Source organism: Pagrus pagrus (assembly GCF_965226575.1).
Source record: "Pagrus pagrus genome assembly, chromosome: 23".
Classification (NCBI taxonomy): domain Eukaryota; kingdom Metazoa; phylum Chordata; class Actinopteri; order Spariformes; family Sparidae; genus Pagrus; species Pagrus pagrus.
In genome coordinates, this window is record NC_140205.1 from 20,275,659 (window position 1) to 20,295,948 (window position 20,290).

The 20,290-nt window shown below is 41.0% G+C and overlaps 1 protein-coding gene across 1 annotated transcript in view; it reads left to right on the forward strand.

The window, feature by feature from the left end:
• Window positions 1-17,547, forward strand: part of mpped1 (metallophosphoesterase domain containing 1) — a 103,017-nt gene extending 85,470 nt beyond the window's left edge. Inside the window, exons 5-7 of the mRNA XM_084346294.1 lie at window positions 3,293-3,408; window positions 10,919-11,032; window positions 13,581-17,547. Coding sequence (XP_084202420.1) covers window positions 3,293-3,408; window positions 10,919-11,032; window positions 13,581-13,699 — 349 coding nt within the window. The 3' untranslated portion in view covers window positions 13,700-17,547. The remainder of the gene's footprint in view (window positions 1-3,292; window positions 3,409-10,918; window positions 11,033-13,580) is intronic.
• The last annotated feature ends 2,743 nt before the right edge of the window (window positions 17,548-20,290 follow it).

The window sequence follows — 20,290 nt, forward strand, 5'->3', positions numbered from 1 at the left end:
CATGAATATTACATTCCACAGGCCCTATTAATATGCTGAGGCCAGTCTAAATGTTTTAATATTCACAGTGTAAATTATTGAAATTGTGTTCATGGGCTGCGCCAGATCATTCGTCAGAAATGTTTAGTCTCTGATGTTCAGAGAGTGATGGAATTTTAATCGCGTGCGCTCCAGCTGAAATAGGACGTTATTATTTCCCATGATGCACTGCCACATGCGCTTAACCACCCCTCCCTATGCTGGTGACCTCTGAGTCACCATTTTTAGCTTTCTTAATTAGAAAGAAAGACAAGGCGAGAGTGTGTGTGTGTGACAGGTATTTCTTCCTATCTTCAGGCCTGTCTTTCTGTCTCCCCATCTGTCTTTGAAGTCCTCAAGCATGTCACACACACACACACATGCACGCTCACACACACACACACACACACACACACACACACATACACACACACTCCAGAACTTATTCCAAAAAATCGTCATCTGATGTTCCACTGAGCACAGATGCGTCGGGTAGCGGCCATGGCGATAAAGTTGGCGTTTCGAGTGACTGCACTCAGCAATTTTAAAAAAGGCGGCAGCAGTGGACGTTGTCGCCTACGGTTGCACTCACACACACACGAGCAGCATGTTGGAGAGGAAGATGGATCGGAGTACAGATTGTAAGTGACATGTTAATTTCTTCTCCGTCACTCACGGCCGAGGCGTCTGCTATCAAAGTAAAGGGACACGAGCCCCAGCCATCAAGGCTCTCCTCTTCTTCTCCTCTCATTTCTCCCTCTTTCTTCCCTCGTCTTCCTGTCGTGGAGCGTTCCGAGGTGTGACTGTGATCAAGGAGATGTTTAATGTAGCTTTCTGCTCAGTGCCCCCCCATATCCTAGGATCTGTTCTGTCCTCCCCTCCACTAGATGCTCTTCATAAGCTCCCTGGGAGCTTCACATTTTATAGGTCAAACCTAATGTTTAGACACTAAAAGGAAGAAGGCTGACAGTTGTTTGTGTGGGGTGAAAAGAGATGAGTGAGAGGTCACGTTGGAATAATGACCTTTGCTCTCTGTCTTGTTTTCCTGCAGTTTTTTCCTCATGAATCACTCCAGGCAGCAAATTACAGTTTGAACAGCACAATTAAGTCCTGTTAAGAAAAGACAAAAGGGGTCAGTATGATACGTCAACTTTAATAAGATTCATCAATCGGCACTTTTATGAGTTTTGAAGGCAACAGAAGACAGCTTACAGCGCTACAAGATGTTTGCTGCTTTCAGCATTGGAGAAGAAAGCGCAGCTGACTTTGAGATGATCACTACCCAAGGCATCTTTCGACTGTCCAACTTGACTTGACTCCAGGGGCAGTCCTGGCTAGATTTACGCCCTGGGCAAAGCAGCAGCAGCAGCATCATGTCATGAGTTGCATGACGTGATGCCTCAATTCAATAGTTGCTAGTTCAGCAAAACTAAAAACCAAATACAGTCGTCTTCTGTGGCTAAGCAGCAACATATTAGCAAGAGCTACTGTCACTCATAGAAATCTGTATACCTTTATCTTTTGCCCGTTTCTCCTCTTCTTCTTTTCTTCTTTTTCTGAACTGGGCACCTGATGGCTTCTTTGGTCTTTTACTTTGATCCATGATGAAGATGAAGACTCGACATCATTACCTTTTGCCAACACCGTCCGTTCGCCCGTCAAACAACCGGAGTCACGTGATGTAAACAAATTCACGTAGATGCCCGTTGGAAGCAGTTTGTGTTGTGTGGCCTGGGATCATCAGTCTATCCCCCGCCCCCCTCCTCCTTGCCTCTTCTGACACACACACAACCTGTATGACTCTCAGCAGCAAGTTGACGTGACAATGAGGGCGCCCCAGCGCCCACTCCACTAACTTGACATGGAAATGAATGGTAGTCTAGAAAACTGGTGAGTTTTTTTGTTTTTTTTTGAGGGCGCATAGATTGCGCCCTGGGCAGTCGCCCACACTGCCCATAGCAAAAACCGGCCCTGCTTGACTCCGTGGTGTCAGGATAAGAGCCATGCTAATCCAGCTTGGATTTAAGGCTACTCCTGTCTAAGGTCTTGTTGCAGGAAAATGAAATGGACAAACAGGACTACAACGGGAAATCAGAGACTGTTGTGCCCACATCTTTACAGAGACCTGTCTCCACCACAACGACTGTGTTCCAGGCCAACACAGTGCAGGACTACATCAGAAAGAGGAAAGGTGGAATTTGTGTTTAAATCAGTGATGCTTGGTGCTCAAACACAGTGAAAGTGGTTAGACAGTGTTTACTTGTTGGCTTTACTATGAAGATGCCAACCATATTATCATCACCATCTTTTTGCTGCTGTTTTGATGCACCCATACGCAAAATCAAAACAATTTTTTATTGTTTATGTATATTTGTATATAAATAACTCTATTTTTTATGTTTGTGTAGCATAAAGGAATTTACCTTTAACTTTCATTTCCTTATGCAACCATGTGTTGTATAATGACAAACAAATCATCTTGAACCTAGAGCTTTGAAGCTTGAAATGTTTGATATAGCCTGCACAGTGCATTTGTAGAAGCCATGTTGTAATAACAGTTGTTGTATTTTATTCTCCTTGCTGAAGAAAATAATGTAAAATAATTAATTTACATTAGAATTCAGATAATGCTTTCAGGTGTGTTCTGGATAATGCGCTTGACTGATTTGTGTTTTGACCGATTAAGATTTGTCTTGCCCTTGGCCAATTGAAGTTGGTGCCTGTAAGTGCAATGTGCAAGTTAAGCTTGAAAGGAGCAGGATGTCGAGTTTTTGTAGACTTTTCAGGAAAGTCGCTTTTAGAATGAGGTCATTTTGGATGATCCATCATTCATATGGATGCTTTTTTAATTGTTTTGATTCTGAACAGTGTTTTACTCTCTATCCCACGCCTCATCATTTGATATCCAATCATAGGGAAGTGCTCGTTGGCATGGTAGATTACACAACTAAGAACCCTTTACATCCCTTCTTTGATGTGGCATGGAAAGTTTTTTAACAACTTGCCAAGTGGTGGTCTGGACTACTTTTCATTGCGCTGTAGTTGCGACTGTTGCAGGTTGTGTGTTCTGAAAAATTCTGAGGTTCTGTACTCCAGTCTCACTTTATTATAAATGTAAAGGATAACAGCCAGGATAGACGAAAGAAAGAGATGTATGATATCTGATGTCGACTACTGCCGAGATGATTCTGTACCTCTAATGGTGACTGTGTTAAACAAACCATCTGTTTTTCTCTTTCTTTGTGTGTGTCTATGTGTGTGTGTGTGTCTGCAGGCAGCCCTGGTACTATGGCTGGGGCTTCAACCTGCCGCGGGGTCAGGCTCTGCTCGACAAGTGGAACCAGGTCCCTGACAACACAGACATCCTGGTCACACACTGCCCCCCTCTGGGTGAGACACACATTACAGAACACACACACGCACACACACACACACACACACACACACACACACACACACACACAATGAGAACACACACACATATGTATATACATTTGTATGGGTTCACATAAACACAGCTGTAAGGATGCACTGCTTATGTGTGGATACATAAACAACAAATTTGGGTACTGGTGGGCAGAATATTATTTAAATTTTTCACGCACACACGCACACATACACACACACATATACGCGCATACAGAGTCAAGCATATGTGCTTACATACACACACAAATACAGTGCATCTGCACACACACCACCAGTAAGACTGTACAAGTAGAGTGCACATACACATGCATATACAAACCGTGTGCACACACAGATACAAATATATTTAGGATTTTAATGATAATGCAAATATTGGGAGTCCAGCAAAAACTTTCCGTCTACTATTTGTTTGTGTTACAGTAATCAGACACTGTGTTCATTGATATCATCCTAAACATTTTCTTTCCCCACTACAACCTAACCATAATACCCATTTGCACTAAGTTTATGCCTGGTCTTTAGGGGCGGAGAATTTTCCCTGCAAAACTGACCACTGTTGGCACAACCTGCAAGCACTCGTACACATGAAACAAAAACTGCAACTCCAGCCTGCTGCATCAATAAATAAGTTGCATGTGCCCTCAAAAGTTGCAGTAAAGCTGGTCCTCAGTCCGTCTTTTAATTATTAATTTACTGACCTAAAAGTAGTCACTAAAAATATATAAATTGTTTCTGGTGAGTTTTCCTAGAAGAACATCTGATGTGGAACATAGTTAAATCCTCCGAAAGACCTAGAACAATATTTGGGGTGACTAACACCTGCCACACATTATTTGATTTAGGAGAACATTAGGTCAGTCAGGTTCATTTAAAGTCCCAATTTTAGATTTGCTTTGCCTGAAAATGGATGAATTCACCAGGATTTTTAAAAAGCGCTGGTCAAAATGTATTGATATTGTTCCTGTGAACTCAGACAAAACCTGCGAAAGTTTAGTGTTTTTTATTTAAAAACCTTTCCTTGACCTTTCCGAAGCAAGTTACAGCCATTTATTGTAATATTATTCTCTCTGTGTATTTTTAACTGACAATGTAGATGTGTCCACAAAAGGTCAGAGAGTAAATAGATAGGTTATTAAATCAAGTTAGCAGAGGACATTGAAGAAAAAGTGGCAAGAATCTATCATAATAATATACAATACATTACAATGCATTATTACACGGCTCTATTGAATGCTGCTCTCTGATTGGTCCATCGCTGCGTTCTACAGTCTCTTATTTCTGTATAATGACCATCGTCAAGTATAACAGACCGTTGCTAGGGACAGCGCTCTGATCCGCCCCGGCAACATATAGCAACATAAGCAAGACAGCACCGCTGTCCAGCTCCTCTCTCAGGCCGGCCTTGAAAGTGAAAGTGAACGTGAAAACTTTACCGAGCAATCCCTGTCACTGCTGAATCATTGTGGGTGATTATTTATTATTTATTACACGGCTCTATTGAATGCTGCTCTCTCAGGCCAGCCTTGAGAGTGAAAGTGAAAGTGAAAACTTTACCGAGCAATCCTTGTCGCTGCTGAATCATTGTGGGTGATTATTTATTATTTATTTCACTCTTAAGGCCATGTAATAAGCGGGATAATGTATAGTTAGTCAGTTGTTATGGAGAAATAAACCCCTTCAGGTTGTATGGAACCCCGACGCGAAGCGGAGTCGGGGTTTATTTCTCCATAACAACCTCTGAACTATACATTATCCCTTACATACAATCTATTAACCTTCAAACAAGAATGACACTCAGTAGAGTGCATATCTCCACCAAGGACCAACAGTCATCTTTTGTACTCACTGATAGATAGAATAGATAGAATCTAACTACACCTGATTTTTTTACTGCCCTATATCACAATTTTAAAGAAACTAAGAAAAAAATCCCAGACTGAGACCCATCCTCCATCCAAGGTTCATGGAGATCTGTTCAGTAGTTTTTGTGTAATCCTGCTGACAAACTAACCATTCAACCAACAAATGGACACGGGAACATAACCTCCTTGGCGGAGGTATTAACACATTCCGTATCAACCAAATTAATAATTACAGAGGTGAAAAATCTACATTAAACTCATGTCAGTTCTGTCTTTGTTCTGCCTGGAATCATTTGAAGGGAAAAGAAGGCAGTCAGGCCTGAATGGTAGAGTTATATTATCTCGAGGGAGTGTTCTCCTGAGGAATGACGCTCTGTGATGTAGCAGGTGGGGTGAGACTTGTGATTTAACAGTCACATTTCAAAATATAGAGTGTCCAAATACTGGCATCAGTCTATAAAATACCCATCATATTTGATATTTTGAGGATGACAGAGAGGAGAGAGAGAACAACAGGTCGCCAGGTGGACATGAACTGGGGATGCTTCAAGTACAGTAGTGTATGAATGAACACACTTATACATGTCTATACAAACTGCGATAATAACATGTACACAACAATGAGCACACTCTCCATCAATGGTTTATTTTCTTCTCAAATAAAAGAGCAGAGGAAGTGGGGTTAATGAATCATTGTCATGTTGAGTGGATGAAAAAAAGTACAAGGTACATTACAGTTAGAGTCCTGGAGTCCTGCTACATCTATTTTTTGTTGTTGTTGAGGATGAGTTCAGGAGTCTCACAGTCTGAGGAATGAAGCTGCTCTGTAGTCTGGTGGTTTGGCAGCGGTCACTTCTGTATCTGTTGTCAGATGGCAGCAGGGTGAACAGACTGTGGCTGGGTGGGTGTTGTCTTTAAGTATCCTTTGGGCTCTGTGCAGACACCTCACTTCACTGATGTCACTGATGCTCTGAAGATGGGAACCAATGATGTTCTGGGCAGTTTTAATCACCTGCTGTAGAGCCTTCCTATCCTGGACCATGATGAACCATGTCAGTTTGTGATGTTTCCAGTCAGGATGCTTTCTATTGCTCCTCTGTAAAAGTTGACCAGAATCTGGCTCTGGAATTTAGCCTTCCTTAGTTTCTGTAGGAAGTAGCACTTCTCTGTGCTTTTTTAACCAGAGTAGTGATGACCAAGATAGGTTCTTAGTGATGGTAACTCCAAGGAACCTGTAACTGTTCACCTACTCCACCTCAGCTCCACTGATGGAGACAGGATGTGTGTCTTTCCCTCGCTCTTCCTAAAATCAACGATCAGCTCCTTGGTTTTGCTGACGTTGAGCAGTAGATTGTTCCCTAAGCACCACTCCGCAACCTCGTTGTCATTTATAATACAGACAAGTTCTCTTGATGCCTGGGGGGCTCTAGTGTTAAGCACTAATGTAGAGGAGGTGCGACTGCCAGTCAGAACTCTCTTGGGTCTGCTTGTGAGGAAGTCCAATATCCAGTTGCAGAGTATTGTACTCAAGCCCAGGATTAGTTTTCCAATCAGCTTCATTGTGTTGTGTTGAATACTGAGCTGAAGTCAACAAACAGCATCCTGATGTAGCTGTTCTTATTCTCCAGGTGAGTGAAGACTGAGTGAAGGGCAGTGGATGTGGCATCCTCTGTGGATCTGTTGGTTCTGAAAGCAAACTGGTGAGGGTCCAGGCTGGCAGAGATGTTATCTCTAATGTGCTGGAGAACTATATTTTCGAAGCACTTTATCGGGATGGGGGTGAGAATCACATGGCGGTAGACATTTAGACTAGACACAGCAGACTTTTTAGGTACAGGGACGATGTTGGCTGTCTTGAGGCAGGAAGGAACAGTCTACTGAGAGTGAGATGTTAAAAATGTATGTAATAACATCAGCTAGCACCTGTTATTAGCACATAGCCAGGTATATTATCTGGACCGGCAGCATTATTTATATTCACTCTCAGCAGGATTTTTCTCACATCCCCTGTGGTTACTGACGGTGGTCAGTCCTCTGCAGGTGGAGTGGACTTTACAGCTGAGTTTTAAAGCGAGCATAAAATGTGTTCAGCTCATCTGGTAGCGTGGCCTCACAGATGATGGGGCGCTCCTGCTTTTGTAACCTATGACATATTGAATTGCCTGCCATATATCTTTAGTGCTGTTGGTGTTGAGGTTCCTCTCCACTCTCTGCTGATGTCTCCTCTTTACCTCCTTGATGCCAGCTTATAGTCTTGCTCTGGCAGTGATGTATTCTTCCTTGTCATCTGACAAAAAAGGTGAATCAAAGCGATGACTCACAGAGTCCAGTCAGCTCGTCCCACTCTGGCAGAAAACACACTTTACCTTTAGAGGAGATCATTAGCCTTCTTAGTGATCTTTCAGCTGCTACACACTTGTTTTCATCCTCACACAATCTCTCATCTCACACAAACATTGATTGAGTTTGAACGAACACAGATGCTGGCTCACAAGATAACTGACAAACGTCTCTGTCTCACACACAAAAACACACACACACACACACACTCTCCTCTCTCTCTCTTACTCTCACTCCCGCAAAACACACTTTCACACCTCATCTCCCACTACAGCTGTGGAGTTCAGACGAGTGTGTGTGATTGATTTCTGTGTCTGCGTCTCGGCTGCAAACGCAGCCGTTTATTTTCCATTCAGCTTAGCGAAGTGTCTCCAGCTATCTGCTTGTAAGCCACCAGCATATGGAGCAGCTACAGCAGGCTACTAATGCATGAGACACACACAGAAAGACTTAAGAGAAAGACTGGGGGGAATGGCATGAGAAAGAAAGGAGGATAAATGAAAAAGGGAAAGGAGGACAAAAGTGTGGACCATAAAGTGGATTCTTTAAAGCGCTAGAGGCCAAGAAAAGACCTCTACTTTCAAAACATTTCTACAACAAATGTTGGACAAGAATGTGAAGGAGAGAGGAGTGCGACCAAGACGTTGTTTCGCAATGCGACAAAAGCGCCCGTCTTTTATGAGGCGCGATAAAGCGGCAGATCGGTGGCTAGAGAGGAAAAATATGGCCTCTTTATCTGGCTGCGAGGAGGAAGTTAACAGCAAAGAGGGAATGAGAGAAAGTGAGACAAAAAGAGGAAAATAGGCTCAGTGCCCAAAGCAGCAGCTGCTTTGAAACAAGTGGCACATTAGAACAAAATACCCCGAGACATGAAAAGCCCTCGTAACTTCTCACTTCACTTTCACCATCTCCCAAGGCTTGTAAAGAATACACTTAGAGTTTTAAGGCATTTTATCCCTAAACTGAACTAAAAGTGTCTCTTTTTACAGGTCGATGCATTTAGAGGACAAAGTAGTCAGACTGTATCACTTTACCAGCATGACTGATTCACTGCCAGCTGAGAACATGGAGGTTTTTATGTCTGTGTTGAGTATGAGAGGGTCCATTAACTTTGCCTTGAGTGATGTTTTAAGCTCTCTGTTTGGTAGTAAAAAATAAAAATGTGTAAAGAATTATAAACTCTTTCACTGTAATTTGCAGAAGAAATGCTGAAAGCTTCCAAATCAGGACCGGCTACCTACTGGTGTCACAAGCATTAGTTTTAACTCACACTACTGACAAAATGTAATTATTGTGTTAGTAATGATCCATCCAAAATTCAAATTCATAGCTTTTAAACCAGCGCTGTAGACTTGAGACTTGGACTTTAGTCAGGCCTAAAATTCTAAAACGAGGACTTAGGACTCTACATGGATGCATCCGCCTTGAGAAGCAGCTTACTGAAAAAAATGATTGCTGAAGACCTGACGTGAGACTTGAAGGCAAAAAGCTGACCTAAGATGAAAAAAAATGTATGTTTGGTCTTTGTAATTAATAGTCTTTCAGGGCAGGACAAGTCCTCTCAAGAATTTAGGGTCAATTCAAGTCTCAAGTCTTTAAGGACAGATCCCAGCCAAGTCTTGAGCATTTAAGGACAAACCCAGGTCAAGTCTGAAATGTTTTAGGGCAAGACCAAGTCAAGTTTATTCATGTATTTAATGACTTGAGACTCAACAGTCGACATGAACTTGTTCTTTAAGTCTTGCAGCTTGACTTGGACTTGGACTATAGACGTTTACAGCTGGTAAAGACAGAACCCTCTGGAACCCCACTTATGTTTTGTGAGGTTTATTTTGTTTTTTGGCTTTTCTCATGTTGCTGGTCATTCCCAGTCTGCCTGTGGCCCCACACTTCTTCAGGAATACTCTAAAAAAAGAATAAGAGCACACTTCTCACCACACCACCATCTGTCCATCATTTTTGTCCAAAGATATCTCAAGATATTTTGATAACGACTGGCAAGATTTCCATCTGTCATGATCTGATGATCGATCTGAGGAAGACATACTGTTTGTTGAAACGTTAGTTGCTGCCCCTCAGTCAAGGCTTCAATTTCTCCAGATTTGTTTTGGACATCTATTCTCCCCAAAGGATCAATAATACAATTGTTGTTGACCCATACAAGCTCCAAGGCCGGTAGTTCAGTGTATACAAAATAAACTTAAAAAAAACAACTACTAGGTAGACTGTCATGAGATTATCTGAGAGTGGTTTTTTGGGGGGCTATTTTTTTTTTTCTTTTGTTCCATTCACTCTTTTCTCTTTTCATTTGTATTAACTTTGTTATGTCTGTCTGGGCTGTGTGACAGAAGGCAGGGGAGATGGAGGCATGAGCTCCTCTTTCATTTTATTTTTCCGACTTGATGCTTTTATTGACTCAGCATCAGCAACATCCCTCCTCGCCGAGCAGCCACTAAATCATATACACTCCATGCTTCATCCTTGTCACACACACTGTGAAGTGTAGCCTTTTACATACAATCTGTGCGGCTGTGATTGATCTTTATTTTCTGTGGCTGCTTTCTAAGGGTGTTTTTTTGTGCTGCGATGTGCAGTTTGCCATTAGACAAGGAGGGTAAAATGGAGAGCTTCGTTCTAAAATGTGATGTATGGCTTTTCAAAGAGAGATGAAATTTATAACCTTCATGGAGACACATTCAGGAATTGAAAAACAGAAAATCAACCCAACACTATCGAACATAACACTGTTACATGCATGACTGACATTATGCTTACAGGGTCATTACTTTGTAACTGTCAGTTTATGTAGCAAAGTAAGGATTAAACAGGTCATTTTTTGTCCCCAGTTACTTTTTCATGTCAGCTAAAACAGTCAAATCTGACAGAAAGTTTAAAAGTAGATTTAATAAGTATTAGAAAAATAAATACAACATGCCTAATATTGCATTTTAGCATATTCCAATGGAACTTTTATTTAATGCTAAAACTTCGTACATCGTGTATGTACTGAGAACACATGACTGCACTTCATGAACATAGACCCAGCGAATTGGGATGTCAGCTTTTTTTCTCTGATAGAGCATTTATTCATGCCAGTTTCTTGAGAGTTTGAATGGTAAGGTTAAAATGTGGAATGAGGTTATGGCATTATTCCCCAAATGCAATGCAATATTTAGAGGACCTTTAGTACCTCATAACTAAAACATATGACACCCAACCGTAGTGACACTATTGTCATTGTTCTGCTGTTCACTGTCTCTCCTTTGCAGGTTTCCTGGACTGGGTTCCGAAAAAGATGCAGCGTGTCGGGTGCATGGAGCTGCTCAACACAGTCCAGAGGAGAGTCCAGCCCAAATTACATGTGTTCGGACACATTCATGAAGGTATGTGTATGGAAGACATTTCAACACGCTCAATGCAGATACAACAGAGGCACATGTGACAATCCACATTTATTCCAAGCACATGTGGTTTTCAAGTCGTTGATGTGTAAGCAGCATGCAGTTTAAACAATTTATTTAATGTTGTAAATTGACATGACAGTCACATTTTTTGTACATTCAGTATAATAATAAAATGTTTAGGAAAAAAGTATTTTTAAATGGAAAAAGGCAAAATGAACATGCAAGAAATTGTACAGTATGTGCTTTAAAATCACATACATTCTTAATTTTAAGTCAGTCTTTCACAGACAATTGTGTGTGCACATGCAAGGGGTGTGACAGAAAGATCTGTATCTGTTAATTTGAGGAAAATATCTTCATACATATCTGCATGTGGATTTGCACAGGAAGTGGCCATGCAGATGTTAAAAACCATGAAATCTTCTCTCATTTTCTGAGTGAAATTCCTGCACGTTAATGCGTTATTTGGTCATATAATAAATCACGGGGCATGTACTGAATGTGAACTCCAAGTAAAAAATAAGAAGTAAGAAAATATATATATATATTTTTTTTTTTTTCTACTAGAAGTTGTGATGAGTGGAGATAATAAAAGACCCAGATAATACAAATAGATCTATAGGTTTCTATGGCAAAATATTAGAATGCTTTGGACATTAGAAAGCAGTTTATGTCACCTCACAAGTAAAACATTATGATTAAATTGGTTATCATGCTCACCATAATAATATTAATAATACATATAGATAACTGTGGTGCAAATAAACCCAGAGCCATATCATCCATCGTATAAATATCTTATTCTCAACCTGAAACTTTTTGAATTAAATAAATTGAAAGAGAATTAAATTCCTGTCATGTAACCTTAGAGAATAAAGAGATACTGTACAGCAGTTTTCCTGAAGGAAATGATGAAAAGTGTATATTAGAGAATGGCTGAGCTGCCACATCCCTATCAGTATTTCATTCAGGCCAGCGAGGGCAGAGAGGCCGTCTCCGTGGACTGAGGATTGCTTTTTTCGGGGTTATTAGGTCAGCGCTGAGCCCTCGGAGCAGCGGTCCCCCATCAGAGAGAACCAGATTAGAAACTAGATCAGATTTTATAACAGCAGAAATAGGCTGAGAGCAGCTCTCTTCATTAATGTGAGAACTAATGTGAGAGAATGGCAGGAATGAGCCACACAGTGTTTTGTATTCATGTATTCCAAGTCTGAAAGGACCAACACAGACATGCAGAGTTCTGTTCCAAGAGATGGTGAAAGTGACACCTACACTTAGAAAATCACTGATAGTGCAAAGTTAAATGCTAGTACTTTTTGAGAGATTGTAGTTAACTTATGCTTGACAAAATGGTCACACTTTTTCATCTGCCATTTGGAAGAAACGTTGATCCAAAGTGCCTTTGGAGCGGAGATTTTTTACTGTAGTGCTGTTAGCGTCACGCTCTCATGCATACATTTGCTCAAACTGAATTCCTGCTGTTTTAGAAAATGATGGAGAAGCTCTGTGTTACTAAATGCTTATCATTATACTGTTTCTCATCTCCACATCCAAGAGATTACCTCTGTGTTTGTGTATTTATTATTATTCCCGTCTGATTGACAGTGGACTACAGTACTTCCTCTGATTTAATTTGATCATTTGATCGTATAGTGGGGGATATTTACTGAGGATTTGCATTCCTTTTTGGGGGAGTCAAAATTGTAATAGTAAGCAGAAAAATTCCATATATATTGAAGGGCTGCATTGAAGACAATGCTGTGTATGAGTTAATTTAACAGTAGCAGTTTGAGGCAAAATGAAAGGTCTTCTCTTTTTCTGAATCCAAAATGTATTTAACCAAATGCATCCCTGTAAGAAAGGTGTGTTGGAGAATTATAAAGGAACACTTTCTAATCTTTAATAAATGGTACATTTATAGTTAATTAAACTTAAGAAGCTTAGCTTGTTAGGTTGTGATTTGCTTACATTTGCTAACCTAAGATGCCACTGCATACAATGTAATGTGTCCATGGAGATCGTAGCATCTATATAATGTGACTTTACATCATAATGTAACCTTTGAGCAAGCGCAGGTATCTTTCATGATGGTGTTGATGTTCACCTAATGAGGAGGTCAACCGCACAGCCTAATCCACTCTTTACTTCGATCGAAATTTGGGGACAGAGTAAACAAAACGCTTTCCACACTGTCATGGTACTGTGTAGAGGTACAGGGGCTGGTCCCCCAGCAAACTGGCACATCATTTTAACAGGAAACATGAAAGTTAACCGAGGTTAATCCAGGTACCCATCTTGGTCAACTGTTATAGTAGCACCTAATGAAAATGGGAATGGTTTAGGAAGGGTCTTTTGCTCAATACATGGTTTATAAAGCAATTAATTGTTTGTTAACAGTGAAATAAAGTTTAATTAACTACAACTTTGCCATTTATTAATGATGGTTATAAGAAAGTGTTGCCAAATTACATAAAGCATGCATGGTGTGGAAACATGCTGCAGCCTCACCTTTCTCACTGTTACCCAGGTTACGGCATGATGACTGACGGCACCACGACTTTCGTCAATGCCTCGGCCTGCACTGTCAACTTCCTGCCCATGAATGCACCCATCGTCATTGACCTTCCAAACCCCAGGGCCACATGACTAGAGGAAGCTCGCCCCAAAACACCTCCCGCCAATCAGGAGAAAGGAGCCAAGAAAGGCAGGTGAGGTCGGTGGGCTCAACGGACCTAATTGTGTACATATATAACACAGTTGTGTGTCTAACTCTACACCTACGGACGAAGTGAAGGATGGACCATCCCTCACACTATTAATGTTTTTTCATGTGCCATCATTTTATTCATCTCAACACTCAGTCTAAAAGCATATGGACGAGTGGAGAGACGCTTTTACACGTGGACAAATGGACATTTCTCTATGTCCTCTTTTACTGCACTGACAATCTGATGTGGTTCTCTCCCTTTGCCTCGTCTACAGGAGATCGTGGTTAAGCCACGGCTCCACAGTAGCAATGGAACATTTGCCAAGGGGACTGTAACAGAACTTTTCTCCCCTCCCAGTTTTAAACATTCATTTCTCATCTTTTTGTCTCATTTCTTCCCCCCCACCGCCACCCCCCCCCACAAGACTCCTGATGTTTCCGTCCCATTCTTGGGCCTGGAGCATGTTGGAGTGGGTTTTCTTGTGTGTGTGTGTGAGATCAAAGTAAGTGTGTAAGGGCAGCAAGAGGTCTCTGCCAAGGGCTGTGTGAGAGCCGGGGTGTCAAACATGTTGACACCGCTCCCCTGAGCCTCATTACAGCCTTCATAAACCTCTAAATGGGCCGAGAGGAGGCCGCGGAGGAAACCACGGGCCGCACTTCCCCCTTGTTTTTTTTCCTCACCACATCTCCCTCTATTTAGCTACCCTTCTGCCACTTCTTTTTCATTTGTTCCTTCCCCTCTATCCTTCATGCTTTGAAAGGATATCTCATTTTTTAGCTATGACTTGGAGGTTAGGCTCTTTGGACTTGGAAAAGGACAGCAGGTAACATGCAATGTGAAGGTGCTACATGCTAACGTTACTTCTGGACTGTCATGGCACCTCAGCCCCTGAAGAGCGACGGTGGTTTCAAGGACCCTCCTTTGTGTTATCCCTGGGAGAAACAGAACATTTTATCCCTTTTTCAAGAGGAATAAAGCTGTAATTACATGTATTGTAACTGGTCTATGTAAATGTTCTCTGTCAATGTAAAGAAAAAAAACTTGAAGTTTTTCTTGAAGATTTCCAAGCTGTTGCTATGCTTTTCAAAAGAACTTGTTAATATTTGTGTCCGGAAATTTGTGGTTGTTACATTTCCTTTGGTCTATTTCTTAGTAATGTAAAAGCTTATTATAGTATTTTCTTCTCTGTGAAGCTGCTCGGCCCCATTTGGTGATTATTAACTCTTTCATGTCCCTTAGCGGTTTGTCTGTGTTTTAAAAAAAGAGCGTTAATTTTTTTTCCCCTTTGCTCTATTTTCTGAATAAGGCTGTTCTCAGTCAGAGTCTGAATGTGCTCAGCATAACCAGACCACGTCACACTTTGATCTCTCTGCTCTCCAACATTATGTATGAACGTTCCCTGAGGCTGCAGTTTACTCCCGTTTCACTTTCGCTTCTTCAGCACATCAGCATTCATTGTGCTGGCTGATATCTTAATGTTTCCAAATGTTCAAAAAAGGAAAGAGCAGCAGAATCGCTCACCAAGAAACCAATGTCTGTGGATAATGGTGGGAGGTGCGCACACTTGTTAGAACATGCACTTTGATGCCTGAGTGTCTGTACGTGTTATGCTAATGTCATAGGGACTGTTTTGGAACATTTTGGCTCCTCAGGGGAACCTCCATGGATCTGACTTTTCTTCATCCCACAAATGCTCAATCGGATTTGGATCTGGGGAATTTGGGACCCGAGTTTTCCCAGAGGAACATTGCATTGTAACAAGATGATCACTGTCACTTCACCTGTTAGTGCTTGTAAAGTGACTGATAGTGTATATCTCAAATAATATCAGATCCATACAGTCAGGGTGATAAATCTGAAAGACCTTCACCTGTTAGCTTATTTCCAACACCACTGATGGATACTCCACATCAACCACAACTCAGTTTATTTCTATGTATTTGCAGCCCTTATCTAATTGTGCCACATGTTCAATTTGTGAAGTACTACACTATTTAAGTGATTGCCTGTTAATCTGACTCAAGAAGGCAAAAAGATGGTTCTATAAATTAAAATACAGTAGCTACAGTGCTACTGTATGTTTATGACAAGATGCTGCTTATGCAACGTAATCTCAACCCGAACTCATCAAATACAGCAGCTTGGTCAGTGGCCCTAAGCTTCTACACTCTGCTTAACCAATCTAGCCTCAGTTTTGCATGTGCAGGGCTCCACTAGCAATAATAAATATGCAATGCCTTGTTAGACTCTCAAAATGAATCTTTGGATGGTTAACAATGATAAATGGCTACACTTTGATTAATCGAGGCACAAAAATTACTTGGCATGGTTTTGGAAAAGATTATAGTTTGAGTTAAAATAAATAAGTAAGGTCAGTTAAGTTCAAGTTAAAAACAAGTCAGCTGTGACTTTTGGTTCCAAGTCCTGTGTTTACCCAGATAACCACCCCATCCCCCTCCCACTATGGACTTGTCTCACCCTTTCTTCTACACTAAGGGGCACCTTCAGAAATGATGCTAGATGTGTACCTACAGCAGCATAGTTCAAAGTGTTGGCCCACTGACCAAGCTGACGTATTTGATGCATTGGGAGTAAGAAAGTTCTGGCTTATGGAAATATTGTTGGTACAAGTTCCACTAGTTATTAGACTGCTAGTGAAACCAGGTGGAAGCAGGAATGAAGTCCAAAGACAATGGTAGGTTTATTGGTAACAATGCAAAAACATTGGCTAACGTTGTAGTGCAGGGTTACTACTTTGCCATCGCTGTTAGGCTAACATAGTGTCGATCAAACTTAACACCCCCTGCATATGTGTCACATTAAACCGTTCTAGGAAAGGGATTGACTATGCCTCACTTCACTAATTGGTTTTGTTGGATCAGAAGAACAAGTAATGGCTCTTTGTTGAATGTGGGCTCAATATATAATTACGTTGCTCTTCAAAGGACCAGAATTTTAGGCAAGAAATGGGGAGACTTTAGATCAGAGTTAGCCAGCAATATTTTGAATGTTTGTGTTTTGGTTTGAATTAAAACACAAACTTAATTTATCTCTATGAAGGAAAACGTTCAGAGAAAGAGATAAAGGGAACTATTTAAATCCAAAAGATGGGAGGAACTTTCATCTCTAGGTTTCATGAAAAGCTGTCTGTTTGGTCTGACTCTCCAGTTCCAGTCCTCATTTAGATGTCTCACTTTGATGCTCTCCTGCTTCAGTAGCTGTGTTATGTGTTTTTCCTGTTTTTTCCAAGACGAAAAAAAAGTGCTGTGCTATTTCTTGATTTATTTCTTGAGGCATGCTTAAATGAGTTAATGACTTCTGCTACTCAGACAATCTGCATATGAAGAGTTTTGTTCCAAAATGAGATATGTGCTGTTTGAAAAAAGGGACGCCTACACAGGCAGAATGATTGACAGCTAAAACTTGAAAGCGGATTGTGGTGGTACATTTTAAAGGGTTTTTAGTAACTTGTGTCCTTGCTTACATTTTCACTGGCTGAATCCATATTTCAACAACACTGGATGGTCATAAACTTAAAGCCCTTTTCTAAATGGATATCTAGCATTTTGGAATGAAAGTGTTCATATGGTATTGTATTTTGCCATTGTTGTTGGGGAAATGTTTTCAAAGAAGAAAATGAAGACCCAATAACTGCAAAATTTGACTGTGTTGCTCCTGGAGACAACTCTAAAAATGTAAAGTACCTTTCTTTCTTAAAACCATAATGATTCTGCTGGTTCTGAAAGATTATTCACTGATTGAATAAAACCTTATCTGTGACCAGTAGATCATGCTTCCTTATTTCCATCATAGTTCTTCCCTTTTGTCTTTCCTCTCCTTTATTTCTTGTTCTAGTGAAAAAAAAATTAGAGGTGGCGAGGAAACTTTTCTCGTCTTGGTTCTCCCCTTTTGTTCCAATCAAAGGTATCTGTGTCTCATATCAATTATAGAGCCCAGAGCAGAGAGTTAATTTCCAGTAGCTAAACCCTCACTGCTCCGTCTCTGTCTCCCATTTTGTTCCGCAGGTCTTTCACACCTCTGCACATTCTAATGAGAACCCTCGTTCAAATAATTACATTAGTAATCCCAGGGGAGCCGGGGCAATTTATTCGCAGACATCTTTTTACTTTGCCATTAATACAACTAGCTTTCATATACTCTTGTCTTCCTCCAGCTCCCTCCCTCTCTTTTCGCACTCTGCCTCTCCAACCACAGCACTGAGCTCTTTTTCTCAGTTCTGATCGTCCCTTTTCCATTTCCATCTGCTAGTCCCTCTCTTAGCTTCCTCAGATAATGATTCCCAGCTCTCTACACTTTTCCCTCCTCTCTGAGTGCTACTGTATATCTTGCTGCAGAAGCATTTCCTTTGAATGAATGACAGACGTCCTCTCTATCTCCCCGTCATCCATCTCACTTCACACTTCCCAGCCGAACAAAAGATGCACCCAGTGCTTCTCCTTGTCTGCATCATTAAAAAGGAACTTTATTTGATTGGCTTTGGAATACAAATTAGTGTCAAACAGACAGAAGGTTGACAAGACACTGAAAAACTCTCAAATGGGTTATCTCTCGCTTCCTGTTGATCTTTATTTTTCATGTTTTTCAGTCATCAGGTCCCTTGATGGATCTATTTATTGTATTAGCGTCAGATCAAATTTGAAATGTTAAGTCTTGCTGCCAGGGCCAGATTAACCCACAAAGGGGCCATTGGGCAAAAATGAGCTGTAGGCCCTGATTCCCCCACCCACGCCCCATATTAGTTCATTCTGCACACAGCTTTATTATTAATTAATATGCACCATGTAAGCATATTATTAACATATGCAATACATGAAATAAAAGTAGTCTTTGACATAGGGCCTCTATGCAAACCTGCCAAAATCACAGCTAGTTTTCATATGAATTGTCAAATGATGTCACATTGTGCCTGTTGACATCTGCTCCCCCTGTTTAGAGAAACAACTGAGAGAGCTTTATAGCGAATACCAACTTCCTACGTAGCTAGTTACCTAGCTCTACTCGTGGAAAAAAAACATGGCAACATGTACAGAAGAGATTGATACAAGTGTACATGTGTTGTTGTAGAAAAAACAACACATAAATCTGCATAAATATTTCTTTGATCAATGTGAAAAATAAGCTGACTGCTCCTAGCAACCACTACTGCAGCTAAGATGAATACGACACTGGCTCCTGATTTGTTAGGTGAAAAGAAAATAGCCCCGCCCCAACAAGCTTATATAAACAAAGGCTGAATTATTAAATTGAAGCAAAGTGGCAATTCAGTCTCTGTTGCACCTCTGACACACCCAGAGTACACATCTTCAGTGCAAGGTGAGAAGTCGAAGTGAAGGTCAGCCAAACAGGATTGTCAGGTAGCGCAAATTCACTTCTTAAAAGCCCTGAAAACATTTTTACTATGTTTTTTACTTCTTACTATGAGTGGTATTTCAGCACCACAAGCTGAGTCACATAATAATGGAAAGAGGACAGACATCACTATGGCCTATATCTCCAAAAGTCAAACCAAAACAATCTAGATAGATGAATAGCACTACAGGTAAGAGGAAAACAAGGTAATTTTGATTGTGGGGTGCACTGTCTTTGAAGTTATAGCAGGTTTCTGAGGTGCTTAATTCCAAAATGGATGTAACCTAATTGCTAAAGATACCAACCTGATCATAGCTGTTTTTACTAAATAACATTTAAACTTATAGAGAAATAAGATTTCAGGGAATCTAAGATTGCCACTTAAAGGTGCTCAGTATTTTCACTATTTGCAATTAATCAAAGTAATTCAGCCTCAGAGTAGTTGCTCAGTCCCACTCAGCCCAGCTTTGTGAGGCAGCTGTAGGCATCTGAATGAAGGTCAATGAAGAAATGCCCAAAGGAAGTTGTTGTAGCAAATCTTCCCCGTGGTGTTGGCATCAAAGTAAGAGCTGAGGTGGAAGAGCTCCTCCTCCGTCAGCTTCATGCAGAAATTGCGCAACACCTGCAGGGCAACAACAGCAAAAATCGAAGTGGGTACTGTATGTGTGCACATATGTGTGTGCCCTTGTGTATTAGGTGGGGGTGTAGGAGATGTCATTCACAACAGGCTGCTAATTGTTTCTATCGATTAGCTCAGGGGCGCTGTCTTCAGTAAATTGTACAGCAGGTAAATGACAGGGACAATAGAACATGAGTGTCAGCTGCTGTTCTCCTGAGCCGAAATGTCAGTGTGGTCCTGTTTCAACCTTCAGCTTAATTGAACAATTAAAATTACTGATTGGCTGTCAAGTGAACAGGTGTGTGTGTGTGTGTGTGTGTGTGTGTGTGTGTGTTTGTGTGTGTGTGCGTGTGTGTGTGTGATTAACAGCTCGCATGGATTTCCAGTCACTCTCCATCACTCTCCTCAGATATTTTGATAGCAGAGGCACAAGTGGAGCTCAAATAGTTGCATTATAAAGAATTCCTAAAGAATCTGATGATCATTGAGTGATGCAGCAGAGCAGGTGGAGCTCTGCGGGGACAATTCCTGTGCGTCTGA